The sequence below is a fragment of the Pangasianodon hypophthalmus genome, chromosome 1 (genome assembly GCF_027358585.1).
Source record: "Pangasianodon hypophthalmus isolate fPanHyp1 chromosome 1, fPanHyp1.pri, whole genome shotgun sequence".
Taxonomy (NCBI): Eukaryota; Metazoa; Chordata; class Actinopteri; order Siluriformes; family Pangasiidae; genus Pangasianodon; species Pangasianodon hypophthalmus.
The window spans coordinates 1,864,810-1,885,426 of NC_069710.1; the positions used below are offsets into that span (position 1 = coordinate 1,864,810).

The window sequence follows — 20,617 nt, forward strand, 5'->3', positions numbered from 1 at the left end:
CGTGGCTTCTTCCTTCCCAAACACTGCTGCAGTTAAGCGGTTTATAAAGTGCACTCCCTGCTGAAAAAGAAAAAAAACCAAACAATACAAACCCTCATAGGATTTGTAATGGTTTTAATGGGGATTGTATTGGTTTTAATGGTCCCTGTGGGTCTCTACTGGTAATCTGTTGCCTTCTACTGGTGGCATGTTATGTTAAGTGGATACCATTAAGGTATATTATACTGATAATGGTAATGGTTTTAATGGTTAGCTGATGGTTTGTAGTGGAAACCATTAGAATTTCTGTGATGGTTTCTATTGTTTTGGTGTTGTTGTTATTTGTTTGTTTGTTTGTTTGTTTTTCAGCAAGGCTGCTGCAACAACAAGCTAAAACCAGCCTACGCTGGTTGACTGGACCTTTGCTGGTTTTAGCCGGATGTAGCTGGTTTAAACTGGTCTCGCAGCCTGGCCAAGCTGGTGTTCAGCTGTTTTTTTTTTTTTCTAGTGCACTTTACAGTCCGCTTAGTGTCTATTCCCTACATAAGGGCACTAGATATGGTGTGAAATAATGACTTCTACATCCTGTGTAGGGCACTACTGTAAACCAGAATGTTGTCTTTACTTAAACAATCAAGTAATCATGACTAAACATTACTTAATCGGTTGCGTTTTGTGCCTATAAATCAAAAATCTAAGTTCGTTTAACTTGTTTACCTACAAAATACATAAACTTAAGATTTCACGTGTTGTGAACTGAAAATTATGATTTATTAAAACAGCTCACTCTGGTCTTTCTTTGACGTGAGTTCCGCCTGGCAACAAGAGAACTAATGCACTGATTGGTAGATAACTGCAGAAGGCGGTCCTCTTCGTCTGGTCTGTTGCTGGTATGGGTGTAGTGAAGTTCTAGAGATCATCATGAGTAGGAGAGACGACTCCGTGTGTGTTTACAAAGAAATGGGAATCATGTGGAGGATGTTTTGTAAATGAAGTTAAAAAGTGTTAATTTCCCCTCTGTATGGAGACTTTCGGGACACACTGTATTGAAGTACACTTGAAATGATCACTAAGTTAAGTGAACATAATTATTTCGGTACACTGCGTCCCTGGTGGACTAGCGGCTAGCATGCAGTGCTCTCACCACCGTAGCCTGGGTTCGATTCACAGTCAATAAATTATAAAGTACAATATATGAACACCAGGTTCTTTTAATTAAATTGAGGGAACGAGTTTACTCAATCACTTGAGTACAGTCAGCTTGTTAGGGTTTTCAGTGTGCACTCTGTGTGCAGTAGGAAAGCCGTTTGGACTGCTGCATTGGCTTACTGATGACTGAAGCCTACAGTTCATTTCATCGTGATAATGGAAACATTTTCTATATTGCTCAAGTAATCCATATGGATGGGTCTCACCTCACCTCACCTGAAATCTGTTTGAATGGTGGGCAAATTGAAGAAATCGATTATTCAACTTTTTTGTTGTTACAGTTGTTTTTATTCACACAGGTAAAACTTCATGCAGCGTATTAGGCATCATTTACATTCTGTGTGGCTTGAGGCAGAATTTTGATATTTTTACACACATCTGATTTTTTTTGTGCTGTCTGTTTACATATACCTAAGACTCGTCTCATATCCGATTCCTGTGTTTACATCGTATCTCCTGCCAAAAACGCACTAGGCAAATTTTTACCAGTAATTTGCATAGAGTGTATTTGAAATATGAAAAGCGGTCTTCAAAACCCCATGCGAGTTATAAATATGAGACAAAAGAAGAGGATGTCATTACTTCTGTCGACCTCAATCTTAGGAAAGGTGTGGTTGAGGCTGAGAAGTTCTGGAGTAGTGTAATAGAGTTTACACCTTTTACAAAGGAGACTGGACAAGTGGTCCTGTTGTTTCCATTGTGATTATTATGATCTGTAGCCTTGAATGTTACATTGGCACTACAGCCAGGACCATATGCTTAGTCTGCCATGGCCTGAGAAATGTCCTCGTAGACAGCTCAGTTTCTGTAGCTACCCTGCAGTTTTGGAATTAATGCATCCCCACAAGAGATGGATAAGACAGTTTATTTAATCTGAACTTTACTGATTACCCTCCATGATTCACTTGTTATTTGAGCACCAAATGATAATAAAATGAAAAATGTGTCCAATAACAATGATGATAACTTCAGAATTAATTGGAAAACTGAGCATTTACATGGGAGTCAAGTGACAGATGTCAGATATATTTTGGATTTAGAGTCTCATTTGAAAAAAAAACATTTAATATTAAAAGTCTGAAAAAATCAGAATTGTAAATGCAGCCTGAGGATGTAGAGAATACTGAGACTCAGAGTCATATTAATGAGAAATCCAAAGTTTTGGATTAATTATGGGAGACAACAAACATTGGATTGAACTCTACACTGTTGTTGTTACTCTTTCGGCTGCTCCCGTTAGGGGTCGCCACAGCGGATTGTTGGCCCGCATATTTGATTTTGGCACAGTTTTTACGCCGGACGCCCTTCCTGACGCAACCCTCTCCAATTTTATCCAGACGTGGGACCGGCTTTGGAACTTGTGCAACGCCAGTGGCTGGAGTTGGTTCCCTGGCTGGGAATCGAGCGCAGGCCGTGGCGGTGAGAACGCCAAGGCCTAACCACTAGTCCTCCAGGGACCCGGACTAAACCCTACACTAAAAAAGTCAAATCAGAATTTCAGTACAAAATAAACTTAGACTCTATTGAAGAACATTTGTTAATTAAAAATCATACATTTTTTCTTAAAATTCTTAAATAATTTTATTCTATTTCAGGCTTAGTTTGTGAATGAATTATAATTATCTTGCTAATAGCAAAGGCTGTGTTACATCAGAAGTATATACAGGATATCAGTACAATCTCTCTTTCATCATGACTCTCCGTGTTTTGCATATTTGAACAGGAAAACAGTGTGAAGTCACTGGGTCATGTGTTTTGGGATCTTGCTGTTTACACTCACAGGATGAACAAGGGAGCATTTGTTCTCTAATTTGTTTTACAGGCCTGTGAAGCCATCTCTAGACACCAAAGTGTGTAAAATTAGAATTTAATAACTGGATGATGAAACGAATGGATGCAGTGGTGGCACCACTACTCTAAAAGTGGTGGGGCAAAATTTGATGCTTTTAATGATATTTGATAAAATTTGAGCTATTAATCACATTTAAAATACATATAATGTGTAATGTTTTATTAAACAGTAAAGACCCCACAACGTCTCAGTGTTTGTTTCCTAGGAACTCAGATCTTGGGATGCTGGTCTGTCATCATCTTTTTGTCTGAGAGAAGTGGTACGTCTGTCATTTGTCTATAAAAACGTACAGACTAACTATGCATCTTGCTTTTAGCGCTATATGGAGCCAGGGTCTGATTATAATACAATAACAGGGCACAACACACCTTTTAATGAACATCAGAGTAGTTTGTTTCGACCTCACACTCTTCATTTTGTATTTTACTTGCTAATAACAGCAAAAAATTAGTTCACAAAGTTAAATAGCACTAATTCTAAAATATGTTTTAAAAATCAAAGACATGTTCACGTTGTGCAGAAGGCTGTTTGTCACTGTAGTAACTGTCTGTTTCACTAAACGTTTGTCAAGCCAAGCCTTACTTACTTTATTTGGAGAATGTTATTTGAGAAATGTTTCTATAATCGATTCAGAATACAGAATATGTGCATATGTCACTTAAAATTTTGAAACATTAGCGATACTGATTCAGTAACTTCAGTAACATGTTCATGGTCATGATGCTTGGTGTGCTTGGTGTGTCACTGGAATACACCCTGGATCACTTGTCCATGGGCTGCAGAGCACTATATACATACATTTACACACTCATTCACATGTAGGGAAAGTTTTGTGTATACTAAAAGTCATCTTTCTTGACCATATGTGATCTCAATAATATATTTCAGTTTGATTCATCCTTGTGTTTAATCATTTGTGCCACAACATTAATAAATTATTGCTTTCGTTCGCACGCTTTCATTATGCTCGAGTGCTTTGTGAAATTTGTCATGGCACACATCATGAGATGAATTAGTTCATGCTTCCAAACCTGGACACTATGATTAAGAAGGTGTGCAGCTGGATCCTGGACTTACTCAGTGGCAGCGCACAGTTTGACTCAAATTTCATCATCAGGTTTGCTGATGATGGTACTGTGTGGGACTTATCACCACCAACAACCAAACAGCTGCTAGGAATGAAGGGGAACTCCCCACAGCATGATGCACAACCGTCTGTCACTCATTGTTAGCAAAACAATGGAGATAATTGACCCCTTTAAGAGTAGGTAGTAGATAGGAAGTGTTGCTGAAATCAGCAATGTGACTCCAGTGAAAAGACGAAGTTGCTTAAAATTCCACTTAAAAGTAAACATGAGGATGTGTGCTGGGCCCAGTTTCAGTACTGATTTTAGCATACCCATGTCAGCTTGCCTAAGCCATTTCTCCTTGATTGACTCCTCATCACCAAGTACTGTTCCTGTGGCATTTTTAAAAGAAGTTTGTTGCACAACCCTCAGGTAACCTAGTAATCACGTCAACATGACAATAATTTTGAGGAGTAGAACCTGTCAGCAATACATTTCACTCAGAATTGTGCTTTATTGGCCAAGTACACAAGAGTGTGCAAAGATGACGAGAATCTGATCTGATTTCCTTTCCAAAACAGTGAAAAGCAGTAGACAAAGTGGTACCTAAGTGCAGGAAAGAGTAATAAAAACACCCAAATTTGATGAAATATATGATCCTCATCAGGGTGGAGACTGGGCACAAACTCAGCCACTCGGGTTGCGTGCAACAATGCGCTATCAGTACCGGTCCCAAGCCCGGATAAAACTGGGGAGGGTTACGTCAGGAAGGGCATCGGGCGTAAAAAAAACTGTGCCAAATAGTATAAATACGCAGACTGTGGAGGTGACCCCTAACAGGAGCAGCCGAAAGAGGAACAACAGTTACTCAACTATATTAAAGGCTTCTTACTGTTGTTATGGTCATTTTATTTACAGGCAGAAAACATATTAGCTCACGATTGGGATCAGGTGTATTTGGAGTTAGGAAAACATTAAATATGTAGAGTATGGTTTAAATGCAAGGTATAATCAGGTATGCGTGAAAGTAACTTTCAAATATACTTTGTCAACAGTATGTGGACACCTGACCATAACCTGACCATACGTGGGTCTTCTCCAAACTGTTGCCACAAAGTTGGAAGCACACAATTGTCTCCAATGTCTTTGTATGCTGTAGCATTAAGAGTTCCCTCCACTTGATGAAGGAAAGAAAAATAGATAGATTTTTTGACTTGCACTAAAGATAGAAATTCTCTGCAGCCCCAAAATATATCAAAAGATTCTGTAAATAGTTCATTAATTGCACAGCTACTCACAAACTCCGGACTGACTGGCAGGAAATGGAGATAGCAATGTGCTGACTCACTTCTATCCCAGATGTTGCAAGACCCATTACTGTTGTTTAAAATATTTCACATGATAGGTCAAGTCCTCTATTACTCCTCAAACTTTTTACCAGGTAATGAACAGTTAATATTTGTGGTACAGTAATAGAAGATTGAGGTTTTTTTTGTGTGTGTGTGGTTAACTTGCATTCATGCTAATGATATTAAGGGCCTTCTAATAATTGAATTTTTTTAAATTAATATTTTAATTTCAATATATAATTTGGTTAACAGGATTGTACTTTCAGTCAATATCACAATATCACTGAAAGAAAAGACACTTATCTTTCAAGTGATACCACATGATTTTCAGGAAACGTTGGTGATGCAACTTCTATTTCGTAGTGGTGACTGTGTTCAGATAAGTTCACGCTGAGTGAATGTTGTGGGACACAACTAAAATGTACACTTTTCACAACTTAACTTTTGGATTGACACATTAATGCAAAAACAATACAATTTATAAACTATTTTAATGATTATATTCCAAGCTAAAGTGTAGTTACAGTGGACTGAGACAGGCAAAAACATTGTAGATACGTTTTTTTAAATGTTTAAAGTTATTTATTTGAAACATGCATACAGTATATCTATATTTAAAATACCTCTGACCTTTACTTTAGATACATATTTATAAATGTGGGAAACAAACGGCACCAATCCTGGAATCACCTACATATCCTACATATCATCTCAACTCTATCCGGTTACACCAGATTAATACCAAAGACACCTTCAGTGTATTTATTTCAATAAGGCATCTATGCATAAAAATGGAAATAAGCATGAGCATATGAGTTAGAGTAACTTATTCAAAAGCCTGTTCTGCAGACTGGGAGAATGTGAGAGATGAGGCCCCTGTGATGATAATGGTCTTCCCCTCTGGGTTGGGGGCAGAAGGAACATTTCTGTGGCCAACAGATACATTCCAGTGCCATGAGCTCAGCTGCTGCCCAACAGCATTATGTCACTTGTGTTATTTTCTCAGACTTCTATTAAAGAAACCAAACAGCAATATATCTGCATTCCAGACACGCTGTCCCATCACAAGCAAATGACCCCACACACCATTATTGCTCAACACTTTGTTTAACTCATCTTTCACCTGGTTAAAAAAAAAAATACTTGTGGAAAGGCCAGCTTGTCATCCACAAGTCTTTAGACATAATGTTAACTTACACCATTGTAGCATGGCTAACCAAAGGATGGTCAACAAGGCTGTTTGGTTTCATACGTCTTAAGAAGTATTTTGGGAGTGGAAACCCCTCAAACCCCTAGTCAATCATTTATAAAACAGGCTGTCATAGGATGGAAAAAGTGACCCATTCAGGGTTTCTTTCCCCACAGAACATTCTGCATGCTGTGCAGTCCTTACAATTATAAAACAAATTCTTGTCATTTATGAAAAGTGTTGTCTGAAAAAGAGGGGAAAATCCAGAGATGAGATATGTGTATTCTTCTATTCGCTTCTTTTTGTTTTCTGGTCTAGTTATAGACACGGTTGTAAGTCAGAAGAATTGCTGTAGATCAGGGTATAACTAAAAATTGTAAAGGTCCAGCTACATAAACTTCAGTGCTTACAAAAGTCCTGATATGCACATAACATGACTGAATGGTGACAACAGTTACTTTTTAGTACTTAATCATTAATGATTTTTTCATGGCTCTTAATAAGACAATTTGAAGTGATTAGGTTTTGTTTTGTAGTGGCACTTCATGTTACCACTTGACTAATGTCATGGACTCGGAACAGATGAGAAATTAGCCTTGAATAGGCTGCAGGGAGAATAACTGCATACTTCTTTGTCCAAATTTAAACAGTGTTTTTGTCATCAGCTTTTGTAAACCTTTTCGTCAGTTTGCTAATCACACCAGAGAAGGTAAACAAAATGAAAAATCTATAAAATTCTCCCCTTTTTGACCTAGTGTCTCTAGCATTGTAGCTAGTCTCTGGTCCATTGAGCTTCAGCTTAATAATTTACATAAATGCAAGCGATTGGCCACAACAGAGTATCTGCTACAGAAGCTGCGTAAGTTCTTGTTTAGAAAAATGGAGTCGCTTAACTATGAACAGTTTTTTTTCCCCAAATGTTTATTGGCTCTGCTATTTTTCTCAGTTGCTTTACATTGCACATCCGGACGTCAGTCCACCAGGTGATGACCCCGACTGTGGATTTTTACAACTGCCATTTTTCCTGCAGCTAATTCTGCAGGATATCTGTGAAACATCTAGCTGCAATTGTTCACACTAATGAAAGAAATTTACATGGTTGGTCTTACTTTGATAAGAAAAGAAAGGACAGCTGTTGTATATATTCCTGCTAATGTACTTTTCTAGCATGTTTTGACACCAGACAATAATTTTCCATGTTTTTCTAGTCATTCCAGGAAGTGGAAGTGGAATGAATGAGCGTAGAGACCCTGAGATCCGTACAGGTGTGTGTTGTCTCTGAGGTTGCTCACACTGATACGTGCAAGCTGTCTGAATGGGAGTCGGGTTATTGGGTCGGAGCCACAGGATACAGAAAAAAGTCCTTTTGAGAAAAACAAAATTATTATATGTTAGTGTTAACCAATCTCTTTGGCAGATGTAGGCCTTCATTACTATGACCAAAGTGACTCAGGAGTGTTAACACTGCAGCCAAGACATATAAACTGAGTGGCTCAACACTCATCGTTTGTTATGGAGCGCTTCCCCAGGCTCCAGTTTATGCAACACAGCTGAGAAAGTAAATTCCTGTGATGAATGCTGCTGATCAAATTGCCATATAAAGTGAATGTGCTGGTGCATGCTTAGTGTCCGAGCGTCCTGTAGAGATGTAGACATTGGGAGAGAGATGAGTCAGAGCAGCGGCAGCAGGATTAAATCAAAATGTGCGACAGTGAGAAAGCTAAGACTTCATATACAGTTTTACTGTCCATACATGGTAGCTGTGACTCAACTAAATGAATGTATTCCCTCTTGTTCTTTAAGCATTGCATACGCATAGAGGTTTAACAAGGAGGATTATGCCCCCTGCTGTTCAGGTCATGGAAGCGCATTGCTTATCCAGACGTTAATAAATAAGATGACTGGATATGTCATCTTTCAAGGATGCATATTTCGGAAATTTTATTTTGGGAAATTGTATCTGAATAACAAACAATACAATCAATATATTTCAAAATCCCTAAGTGCCTCAGGAGCCTCATGGTTCCAGGGTCCTGGGTTTGGTCCCGTGCGGAGCGACGGTCTGTGTGGTGTTTCTGTGCAGGTTCTCCCTGTGCCTGTGTGTTTCCTCCAGGTTCTCTGGTTTCCTCCCACCTCCCAAAAACATGGCAGTAGGTGGATAGGCTAAGATAAATTCCCCTAGATGTGAATGTGAGCATGAATGACTGCATGAATGAATGCGTGCGTGAACGAGTGTGTGAATGAATGTGTACATGAATGTGTGCGTGAATGAGTGTGTGAATGAATGCATGAATGTGTGCATGAATGAGTGTGTGAATGAATGCATGAATGTGTGCGTGAATGAGTGTGTGAATGAATGCATGAATGTGTGCGTGAATGTGTGCGTGAATGAATGTGTGCATGAATGACTGCATGAATGAATGTGTGTGAATGAATGTGTGAATGAATGTGTACATGAATGTGTGCATGAATGAGTGTGTGAATGAATGCATGAATGTGTGCGTGAATGAGTGTGTGAATGAATGTGTGCGTGAATGAGTGTGTGAATGAATGCATGAATGTGTGCATGAATGCGTGAATGAATGTGTGCATGAATGTGCGCATTAATGAGTGTGTGAATGAATGTGCGCATTAATGAGTGTGTGAATGAGTGTGTGAATGAATATGTACATTAATGTGTACATGAATTAGTGTGTGAATGAATGAGTGTGTGAATAAATCTGTGCATGAATGACTGTTTGAATGACTGTGTGCATGAACGAGTGTGTGAATGAATGAATGAGTGTGTGAATGAATCTGCGCATGAATGAGTGTGTGAATGAATGAGTGTGTGTGTGAATCTGTGCATGAATGAGTGTGTGAATGAATGTGTGAATGAATGAGTGTGTGAATGAATCTGTGCATGAATGAGTGTGTGAATGAATGAGTGTGTGTGTGAATGAATGTGTGAATGAATGTGTGCATGAATGAGTGTGTGAATGAATGTGTGAATGAGGGTGTGAATGAATCTGTGAATGAATGACTGTTTGGATGACTGTGTGCATGGTGCTTTGTGCTGGATAAGTATTAACCAGTTACTCAGTAGAGTAGAGTAACACTGTGAAGTCTCTAGCCGAACCCCAGTCCACTAGGTGGCAGTAATACACCTTTGCGCTCCATGTTAACTGCTATATCCCAAAGAAGAAAGGCGGGTGTATACGCACACGTGTGTTGACACAGTCCACTGTAGAGTTGCAGTTTCTTTAGCTGTAAGCTCGTCCATTAACCCTGACAGACATGTCTTCATTTCGAAAGGCCCTGAAATCCAAACAGCGGGATCACAAAGAGCGCTCTCAGGTAACAGCGAGTCGGTTTGTTGTGTTAGCTTGCTCAGCTGGACAACATGCTAATGAAGCTAACAACATGCTAATGAAGCTAGCTTGCTAGCTGGGTAGTCTCGAGCTGCGACCAGGACATCAAGCACATATTAAACATTAAAGGATAATCTTTAATAAAGCGGTATTAGAGGTGTCTGATGTTCTCTAGCTGCTGCTATCAGCTAAACTAAACACTCTGAAGCTTGTTAAATGGATCAGAGTTAGCAGTGTATTTTTAAAGGAAAAACTCCACCCTGAAACACATGAATTGTGTTTGTATAGAAATGTGTGTGTGTTAAGGGTTCTGCTGCTAATCTGTTGGTAGCTGCTGTATTTTCATTATTTCCAGGAGAAGTTAGCAGGTGTGTGCCGTGATGACGTCACAGGGGGACATTGCTAAGGCAGTTGCAGAGCCAATCTCATACCCTGACTCTCCATCCCTAAATATTATGGATATTCAATTTGTTTTTGGGAAAAAGGACATTAATCCTTCGTCTTTTTTATTTTCCTTCCAGACTATGATGTTTAGTATGTTAAATAATGTATTTATTTTGACGTAATCTTTACTTCTCCATTGTCAATGGATAAATAAACATTATCTGTTTCAATCTAATGTAACATTTCTTTAATTCCTTAATAAGAAAAATACAAAAACAATCTCAAAACTACCTGATGCACAATCAGGTTTCACTGTTTGCTCCTAAAAACAAAAGAGCAACAGCTTCTTTTCTCATGCACCATATTACAAGGATGTTTAGTGTCATTATTAATTAACGTCACAGTAATGAGAAGTCCAGTGTAAAAGTAGGGAAGACTGTAAACATTGGACTCAAAGGTCCAGAATGCATTGCAGCTCTATTACACAGTCACATGGGGTTGACGGTGTTGGCATGAAAGCTGAACCTGCTCTGTTTGGACAGAGTGTACAGATGAGGAGGTGAAACAGCTGGACAGACGAAAGGACTAAAGCGCTGCTGCATCACTCGGTTTAGGGAGAGATGAAACAAAAGACTAAATCTCACTGAGAACACAATAGAACAGCATTGTGGGTAACGCAGGAAAACGTTAACCAAAGAGAAAACAAAGCAACATGTCAATGAAAGATGTTTGGACTGAAAAGGTCAACTCAGCATTTCATTTTAGAATAAATCCTGGGCGGCATTGTAGAGCACGGTAATAATAAAATTAATGTGGAAATCATTCAGGGGGATTTTCTCCTTTAAGCAGCTCTAATAATTTTGTACTATGCACTATACAAGTAACTGTAATGTAACTGAAGAGGATCTGTGCACTGTTACAGATGGATTACAGCAGCACATCTCTAAATACACAGATTATCCATTCAGTTTTAGCTCTTGTAATCTTGATATTTGTAACAGGAGAGCAGTTTGATCCTCAGGTTTTCAAATAAGATATTCTTTTTGACAGTATGTGCATGAACTTTGCATGAACTGTTTACTATGTTATATAGAAGTTACACTGTAAATCATTATGTTGTTGTAATTCATCTGTAACATTACAGACAGCTGCAGTAGTTACATTATAATTGCATGTGTATTGTAACTGAACAGCAATGAGCAGAACTTAATATAAAAATATACCATATAAGCTAAAAGCAAAGCTGTGTTTAAAGCATGCAGTAAATTCATTAACCATGACCCGGCTACACTGCTAATTCTGTCTCTTTTCTACGCAGCCTGTATCCAGGAAACATTTAGGACTTCTAGAGAAGAAGAAGGACTACAAACTCCGTGCAGAGTGAGGAAGCTTCGTCTGTAACTATGAATACACTATATGGCCAAACGTTTGCTGCAAAGTTAGAAACGCACAATAGCATAGAATGTGTTTGTACAGTTCTGTGCAAAAGTCTTAGGCACATGCAGAGCAATGCTGTAGAGTAAAAATGCCTTCAAAAATAATGAAATTAAATGTTTCTGCATTAAATAAATACTATAAAGAGCAGTAAACAGTAATAAATGAAACAAAGTCAATATTTGGTGTGACGATCCTTCGCTTTAAAAAAAAAATAAATCAGTATCTGAGGTGCAGTGTGTGCAGTTTTATAAGGAAATGAGCTGGAAGTGTTACTGAGCATCTTGCAGAAGCAGCCACAGTTCTTCTGGAGACTTTGACTGTCGACTCGCTTCTTATTTCTGCAGCGAAACCCAGCAGCCTTCATTATGTTTTTATCTGAAAAGTGTCTCTTATGGAATCTGCTGCTTTCTTTACTGACATACAAACATTTTTCTGTAACATTTCAGTTTGTGCTGGAAAACTAATGTTTGGAAGTTTGGAAAGTTTTTGTACTGAATCAATAATGTAGAAGTCAGAAAATAAAAATCTATAACAAAGTTTGTATTAAAAAAAATAAGGTGCCTAAGACTTTTGCACAGTCCTGTATGCTGTAGCGTTACAATTTCCCTTCACTGGAACTAAGAGGCTGAAACCTCAATGCCCTGGTGCACAAAGCGAGCTCCATGAAGACATGGTGTGTGTAATGAATAACAGAGGAATGCTGTTTTGTGCGTGTTGTTTTTATGTAGTGACTACCATCGAAAACAGAAAACCATTAATGCCTTACGCAAGAAGGCTCTGGACAAGAACCCAGATGAATTCTACTACAAAATGATAAACACTCAATTAAAGGTATTTTTTTTTAAAATCTACTTTCTAGTAGGCATATACAAGCTTGGCTATTGTTTCACATTAATACAGAAAAAGTCAAAATGACGAGTTAAATTACATTTTATTTCTATAGCTCTTTTAACAATAGACCTTGTCAGAAGGCAGCTTTACAGAAATCTAGATGTAGATTTAGATCTGTAATGAGCAAGCCAGAGGTGACAGTGCTAAGGAAAAGCTCTCTGAGATGACATGAGGAAGAAACCTTGAGAGGAACCAGACTCAACAGGGAACTCATCCTCTTGTGCATGACACTGGATAGTGGGGTTATAAATCATTACAGTATACAGGTGTAGAAAGTAAAGACAAACAGTACTGTTCCATTCATCTAATGAGAAATGTTTGTCTTCGGGAACAACAGCTCCTTCATGGATCGTTACGTCTGTGGGATGTGTGGTGTATTGTAACTCATCTTTCATTCTCTTCTGAACTCACTTTCCGCAAGTGCCAGCTGGTATAAGAAACTTGACCTAGTTTTGCGGCATTATTGTGATTAGATGTTTAAAAGCGGTATGATTTTAAGCTTTATGAAAGGATGCTAATCAGACTAATGCTGAAATGAGTATGCCTAATGCTCACTTTATCTGTTGTTAGGATGGAAAGCATGTGATTAAACAGAAGGAGGAACAGATGACAGAGGAACAGAAGAAAGTCATGAGAACTCAGGACATTGGATATGTGGAAATGAAGAGGGTGGCTGAGTCTAAGGTAAAGAAGGCACTTTATCATTATTTCAGATCAGCACACTTTAGAGTGATCAGTTGTCTACAGTTGAATACTGTATTTTACAAAAAGCTGTCAGTTTATTTTGGTGAGGCTGAATGTTTTGGAATAAAATGTTTTGGATTTTCTGCAGAAAATCGAAAGACTAAAGTCTGAACTGCATCTTCTGGACGCCGAGGGTAAACGGAAAAACTCGCACGTCTTTTTTGTGGACACCAGAAAAGAAGGTGAAACATGGGGAATGTTTGGCAGGAAAATTAAGCTTTGTACCATAAATGTTCAATATTTGACCAGCATGCTTTGTTCTTCTATAGGACAGGTTTAAGTATAACTAAAAGCATCCGTTTGTCTCTCTGACAGTGGAGAATTTTAACCTGGCTACACACCTGAACACAGTGCCTGAGCTGGTAAACAGAGCTTATAACAGACCTACACTGGACACGCTGGTGAACAAGAGCATTCTGGGTGCTGTGACCCCAGAGACTATAAAGGTTAGTACCAGGAACAAAATCTTCCAGGATTTGGAGAGAATTATTTTGGACATATCTGCATGAGATACATGTTGTTTTATCACATTGTTCTCTTGAAGATTCACTCATGTTTAATTTCAGCGCATGGACACATGATGAGAATTTGTGTGCTTTATTTTAAACTTCTGTTATAGATAGTCTTTAGTATAAGCATCGGAGGACAACTCACTAGCTTGTGTGTCCGGGACGAGATGACATTTATTCACAGTTGCTGGCAGACAAGTAGGCTCGCTAAGCTAACAGTCACCAGCATTTTTTTTTCTCCTCTTGTTCACAAACCAGAAGAAAAAAACTCTACTTGCTACTGACTTTCACACAGCAAAAGTTTTATATTTATTTATATTTAAACAATGCTTGTGTGACGTATTACAGTTTTGTAACTATAGTGCACGCTACTTGCTCTAGATCTCACCACCTGCCGCACCACACACACAAGCTTTTATTATTCCAGTTATTTAGCTTGCATGGATAACTCATGACCTTTTCAGAGTCAGGATCAAGCAGTTATATGGAAACACTGACAAAAAAGAGCAGTGGTCATAAAACTCTCTTCCTAAACTAACATAGAGAGAGTGTAACTTACAAAATTAGGCGGAATTGAATAATATTTTTTATAAGCCCTGTGAACAGAAAACACAACATCTCAATAATAATCATCTTATTATGATTATTATTATTATTTTTCTGAGGATGCAGATATAATGTCCTCCTTTAGATAAGTATAATGACTATGGCTGTGCCATCCTCTATGTGGAAATGTATATACTCATTTGTGTCTGTATTAATGCACTTAACTAATTAGCTTCTCATACTTTCTTACATTAAGGTAGCTACCGTTTTTTAGCCTGGTCAGTTAGGTTTCTGAGCAAGTCCCGAAACTGGGCAGCATGTTTTCGCCTAGACATCGACAGGCCTTTTGTCTTCATCCTACTCTTCACTGGTTTAGAGCAGGTCTTGTTAGGAGATGTAAACCATGGCTTTTGTGTAACTTATGCTTAGACTATACAATTGGATTAAAGTTTAAAATGTCGTCATATTCATGTTAAGCATTTAGAAGCATAAATATGTTGTTGAGAGTCAAGTTTGAAATGATTAGTATTGTTAGGATTGTTTGTCCTTTCCCAGCTTTTCATCGTTGCTGTTTTTAGGGCACTTGCCACTTTGAGTGGTGCACTGTATTTTTGCCACTTTTCCCACAGGGTCTGTTTGTTATACCTGTATTTGTTGCATATTTATGGTGTTCATTATTTCATATTTGGTACACTACAGAAACTGGCCAAACAGCGAAAGGTTCGATATGATGAACTGTCCCAACGTATTGACCGAGAGAGAAAAATGTTCGTCATCAGTCAGAAGATCCAGACTCGCAAAGACCTTCAGGTGAGCCCACCGTTCCACAAAGGAATTTAAATACACACATGAAGCACAGCATCATTTATCAATTAAATACATCATCATGGAATCAATTAAATATAAAGCTCTAAAATTAGCTCTCAGATTCTTAGCACCCTTGGGAAACGTGTAAGAAATGTAAGAGTTCTGCTATAATGCCTGATGAGATTGGAGAATACAGAGCAAAGAGTCTGAGACACAGAATCTCTCCAAATCCCGCAGGGTCCCAGGTACTCTCTTGTGGACTCTCCTCTTCAGCTCACACCACACGTTTCAGTGGGTTTTAGGTCAGTGGACTGGGATGGCCATGTCTAAAGCTTGATTCTGTGGTCATTGAACCGTTTTTTTGTTTGGATTTGTATGTATGATTTGGATCAGTCCCCTGCTGAAAGATCCAACAGTGACCCCAGCTTCTTTCCAGTGGGAGCTAGCTGACCCCAGAGTGTTACCATCTTCTGTAAATCTCCAGCTGTTATCCTTGGAGAAAGTTTTGCTTCATTGCAAGTCTACTTAAACTAACATACCCTAAATATGGACATTTTCAGGCATCTAACTATTATTTCATAGCCATTGCCTGATTTATGAATGTCAACACACTTTTGTTTCATTTGAATCTCTAATCTTCCCCTTGTTGATGGATTATCGAGGAAATTTGGCCTCTTATATATATGTATATTCCAGTGAAACAGGAAGTCAGGACTGCTTAAGAGCTCCTAGACACTCAAGTGAACTTGAAGTAAAATATAAATGGAAACATGCTTCAATTAAACTTTTCATTTCATTATTTACTTAGAGTTTTTTTTTTTTTTTTTTTTTATTTAAACTTTGAATAAGTTTACCTCAATGAAAGATTAGATTTCCCTCATAGAGTCAGTGTGAGATTATGCTAATTAAACACAAAACATTATTTATAACTTTTTTTTGTCCCATCTTTTACCAAGGGTGCCAATAATTCTGGAGCTGGCCCTAGTAATGACTTTCTTCACACCTTCAGTCCTAAAGGTTTTCTGATTGACATGTGGGTTGTGTTTCATTACTAATAGGACAAGAACAAGAAAGTAAAAGTGAAGAATGAGACGTCCACTGCTCCTGCCATCTACAAATTTGAGGCCAAAAGGAAAAGATAACACACTTTTCTCACACCAGTGGAAGTGTATTCCTTCCAGAAGAGACTTTCACCTGCTTAAAACAATACACAACTGAGCTTGATCCTGGACCAAAGCCTGAGATGATGTGTGCTTTTAATCTCCTGCATGTAGGCATACATATACAGGGCTTTCAGATCGAGGAGGGGAAGTGACATATCCTCTGACTGGAGATTTATTTTTGGTTACACTTCCCAACACATGCACGCAGGAATTTGGTTGCAACCTTCATTTTTGAAAAGCTGCAGTTTTGTAATGTTTGTATATATCTATGCTAATAGAACTTGTTATGGTTTGTACTGAAATAAAACCATGAGTAATAACATTGTGTAGTTATTAAAAATTATCAATAGGTGGCAGTAGTATATCTCGCTGGCATGTTAAGTGTGTCTCGATGGAGACAAATGAGAAGGGGCAACATTTCTGCCCTTTTTAAAACTTGGGTACAATATAATTTTATTGGTTCATGTCAAAATCAGAAGGTTTTTTTTCTTTTTTTCAATTTTTAAAAAATTTTTAATAAACTTATTTTGATGACTTGGAAGCACAGACCATGGAGCAAGATAAAGATGTTTCTGTAGAAATGCTGAACTGCAATTAAACGTGATTAAACTTAAATCAATATTTTTATTTGTTTATTAACTTTTTTTTTCTGATCTAGTAATAATTGATCCCAAGTAGGTGGAATTTATCCCAGCTTGCTTTGTGTGAGTCTTACGCGGTCTTAGCACTGTGACTATTTATTATTTTGTGAATTGATTGTGTTATTATTTAGTTTAATTACAAAAAGTCACATTTTATCTTGCACAAAGGTGTTTAAAAAAACATTTATTTTTGTAAATTATAATATAATATTTATTAAATCATACAATGGAAATGTTCTCTCGTAGTGAGGGGCTTTCCTGTAAGATTCATGAGTGTCTGTGTAGCCATAGGTCTTGTTTTTTATTTATTTATTTATTTAGACCTGAAGATTAAAAAAAAAAATGTAATTGTAGGAAGAATTAAATCTACTTCTGGGAGTTTTGGGACATTTTCATGCAAGCAAGTGAGTATTTTTTTTTCAAAAAAAAAAAAAACATTTCTGCAGTAATCACGCAATAAATAGCTTTGAAATCACAAAAGTGAATAGCTTTGAAAGTATAGAGGATAAGGTTTCTGCACTTGCTGGTGTTTTTAATGGTCATGAACTTCAGCTTTCTTAAAACATAAAATATTTGTGTTACTTAGACCACAAGTGCATCTATTTACATACATGTTAAATATTAAAATTGGTCCATGGGTTCTTAATTGTGGAATACGTCCTGCTAAGAACTTATGTAGAAGCTGAATTTTATTACTCGGTTTGAATCTTGTTACTCCTGCCCTTCTTTTTTTCCTTATAAATGTGCCACAAAGTTTGTTACAAAACATTCCCAAATTTATTTCTATGCTTGAAATGATCGGTGTGGCTGTGGAATGGTAAAGATGAATTTAAACTGGCCATAACCATTCCTCTGGGAGTGTGTAATTCTATTGCAATGCTCTTGTGCCGGCTTTGCGGGCTGCAGGCCGAAGGTTCAGACTGCTCTCTCCTCTGCAAGGCTTGATCGATCACACTGCTGGCAGCAGCTTCATAAACGGGCCCCATCCATCAGCCTCTCCCGGGATGGAGGAAGAGGAAAAGCCAACGACAGGGAAATGTCACCATGTTGAGGAGATGAAAGGGGCAGGAGCACTGCAAAAAGTATGTGTGCCAGAAAGTAAAAGCATTCATCTTTTCCTTGGTCTGAACTGTATTGGCTGTGTTTAACATATTAAAACAGTGAAGTTAGATCCAATAACTGATGGCTCAGTAGCTGTAGTTTTCTCATTATTTCCTGTTTTTTTGATTGGAGTAATGAATGCATGTTCAATGGAATGAGTGACAGACATGCACACACACACAGCCCTGGTGATATTTAGCACAGAGCCCCTTGGTGACACATCGATATTGACCTTGTGTGTTTGCACGATTTTCTACCCGGAGATAGCAAGACGGCCCCCTTTGGCCGTGGCCTGCTCGTGAGTGTGTACGTCACTGTGGTTCCCTCAGTGCGGGTGGAGGGGTGGGGGGGTCAAACAGCTGTGGGTGCAGTTTCACAATGCTTCCGTCCGCTGTGACAGTCACTGCACTGTTCGGGCTGAAGTCTGCCTTTCATTCATGTCCACTTGGAACAGGGAACTGTGACGGGGGGTCAGTTACCGACCCCCAGATTTTAAAGATATAGGTCAGAAACCGCTCATTGTCCTGTAATATTCTACTCATTGCTGCTGGGTAAAAAGCTTCCTGAAGGCTGAAGCCAGAGATTTGTTAAGCGCTTTGACTGAAACTACAGCTTCAGAAAATTTGTTAAACTTTTATTTTTACATAAGCTGATCTGAAGTGGGGAGGAAAACCATATTTTATTTATTATTTTAATTTTTTAAATGTTGCTCATTAATAGCTATTCATGTTCTTATTTAGTTGTTACTCATATTGAACTCCATTCATTTATACTCAGTATTGGCTTCATCGTGGTGAGGGACGCAGGGATTCCAGAGCCAAACCCGCGAACACTAGGCGTGAGGCAGGAATACAGGAACTGCACCCCAGTTGCCAATTCAGCTACCAGCATGTTTTGGCCATTAGGAGGAAACCAGAGAACCCAGAGGAACCCAGAGGAACCCACGAAACATAGGAAAAATATGCTCACCACGTAAACTCACCACAGACAGTAAGCTGAGCTCCCGATCGGGTGTAGCTGTTTAGATGGCAATACTACTTTCTGTGCTACCATACCGCCCCATTATTCATATTCAACTAATAGACCAACAGGTGACCATGTGCTACAATGTTCTATCTATCCATCTATCTATCTATCTATCTATCTGCAAAAGTCTTAGGGACCATCATTTTTTTTAAAATACATTTTTTAAAAATGTTTATTTTATGAATTCTGTATTAGGGGTCAATAAAAATAGATTTCCAAACTTTACTCTTCCAACAAAAAATGAAATGTTTGTATGGAAGTAAAGAAAGTAACATTATGTAACAGAACATTTTTCAGACAAAAATTGAATACTGATGCTGTCAGGGATTGCCTGAAAAAATAGAAGCAAGTGTGCCAGGCAGTCTCCAGATGAACGGTTCTCCAAGATGCTGAGAAAAACATACCAGCCAAATTCCCTATAAAACTACACAATACTGACCTGTGACCTCATGTCTTTTTAAAGATGAAGGATTGTCACAGCAGAAATACTGACTGTGTTAGTGCTGTTTACTGCTTTTCATAATAGTTTTTTAATGTTGCAATGTTTTGTGTTATTAATGTTTATTTCCATTATTTTTAAATGCATCTTTGCTTTAGAGCACTTTTAGGACTTTTAGGCTCCATATGCACCAGGATAAAGCAGTTTTATATATAGTCTATATACAAAGTACATTAATACATTTTTATATGTATTTTCAGTATTTGTTCATGCCTTTTAAAGCTTTCATTTTTAAATTCTTTTACATGATAAGCAAATGTTGTCTATTTTCACATTTATTTAGCATGTAAGGTGTAATCTGTCTCTCAAAAATGAGGCAGTTTTCATTTGAAATATATTATCTGGATCTGTTCTGCAAGATGAGGTAGATAAAAACCACCGGTAATGAACTTCTCAAGAAATCCTGAGTGTTGTTAATTAACTGAATGAGGTTCACCTGTGCTGAGGCTGCTGCTTGCGTTGACATCATGGCTTTGCTTAGAATTTCTGTAGTATCTCCTTTTTTTTTTTTTTAGAAATAAACTATGGCAGATGATTCTCTATATAATGATTAAAATATTGCCTTAAAAACAAAATATAACAGATAAGAGTATGAACTTCAGTTATTTAATCAGCTGATGCTAACTCCTAATATTAAAGTCTTTCAGGCCAACTCCTGAGGATGAAGGTCTCAGCTGAGCAGAGCGACTACCTTTCTAACCTCTCATGTGCCTCAAAAGGCTGCCTTCATCCACGAGGTTCAGACTCTCACTAATCGATTCACCAATTACTGAGAAGGGAGATGAACAAGTGGCTGAGGGAACAGTGACTCGGGGGGGTGAGCACCTCATATCTGGCCCCTTTAGCTGCTGTGTGGTGTCACTCGGCTTTTGAA

General features: G+C 38.1%; 1 protein-coding gene across 1 annotated transcript; it reads left to right on the forward strand.

Annotated features, from left to right (window-relative positions):
• The first annotated feature begins 9,803 nt into the window (after nt 1–9,803).
• On the forward strand, nt 9,804–16,796 carry utp11 (UTP11 small subunit processome component). The gene is made up of 8 exons (XM_026913389.3): nt 9,804–9,981; nt 11,698–11,759; nt 12,545–12,647; nt 13,278–13,391; nt 13,540–13,633; nt 13,767–13,897; nt 15,206–15,316; nt 16,372–16,796. Exons 1-8 carry the CDS (start codon nt 9,922–9,924, stop codon nt 16,453–16,455), a joined length of 759 nt encoding a protein of 252 aa, XP_026769190.3. The 5' UTR covers nt 9,804–9,921; the 3' UTR covers nt 16,456–16,796.
• The last annotated feature ends 3,821 nt before the right edge of the window (nt 16,797–20,617 follow it).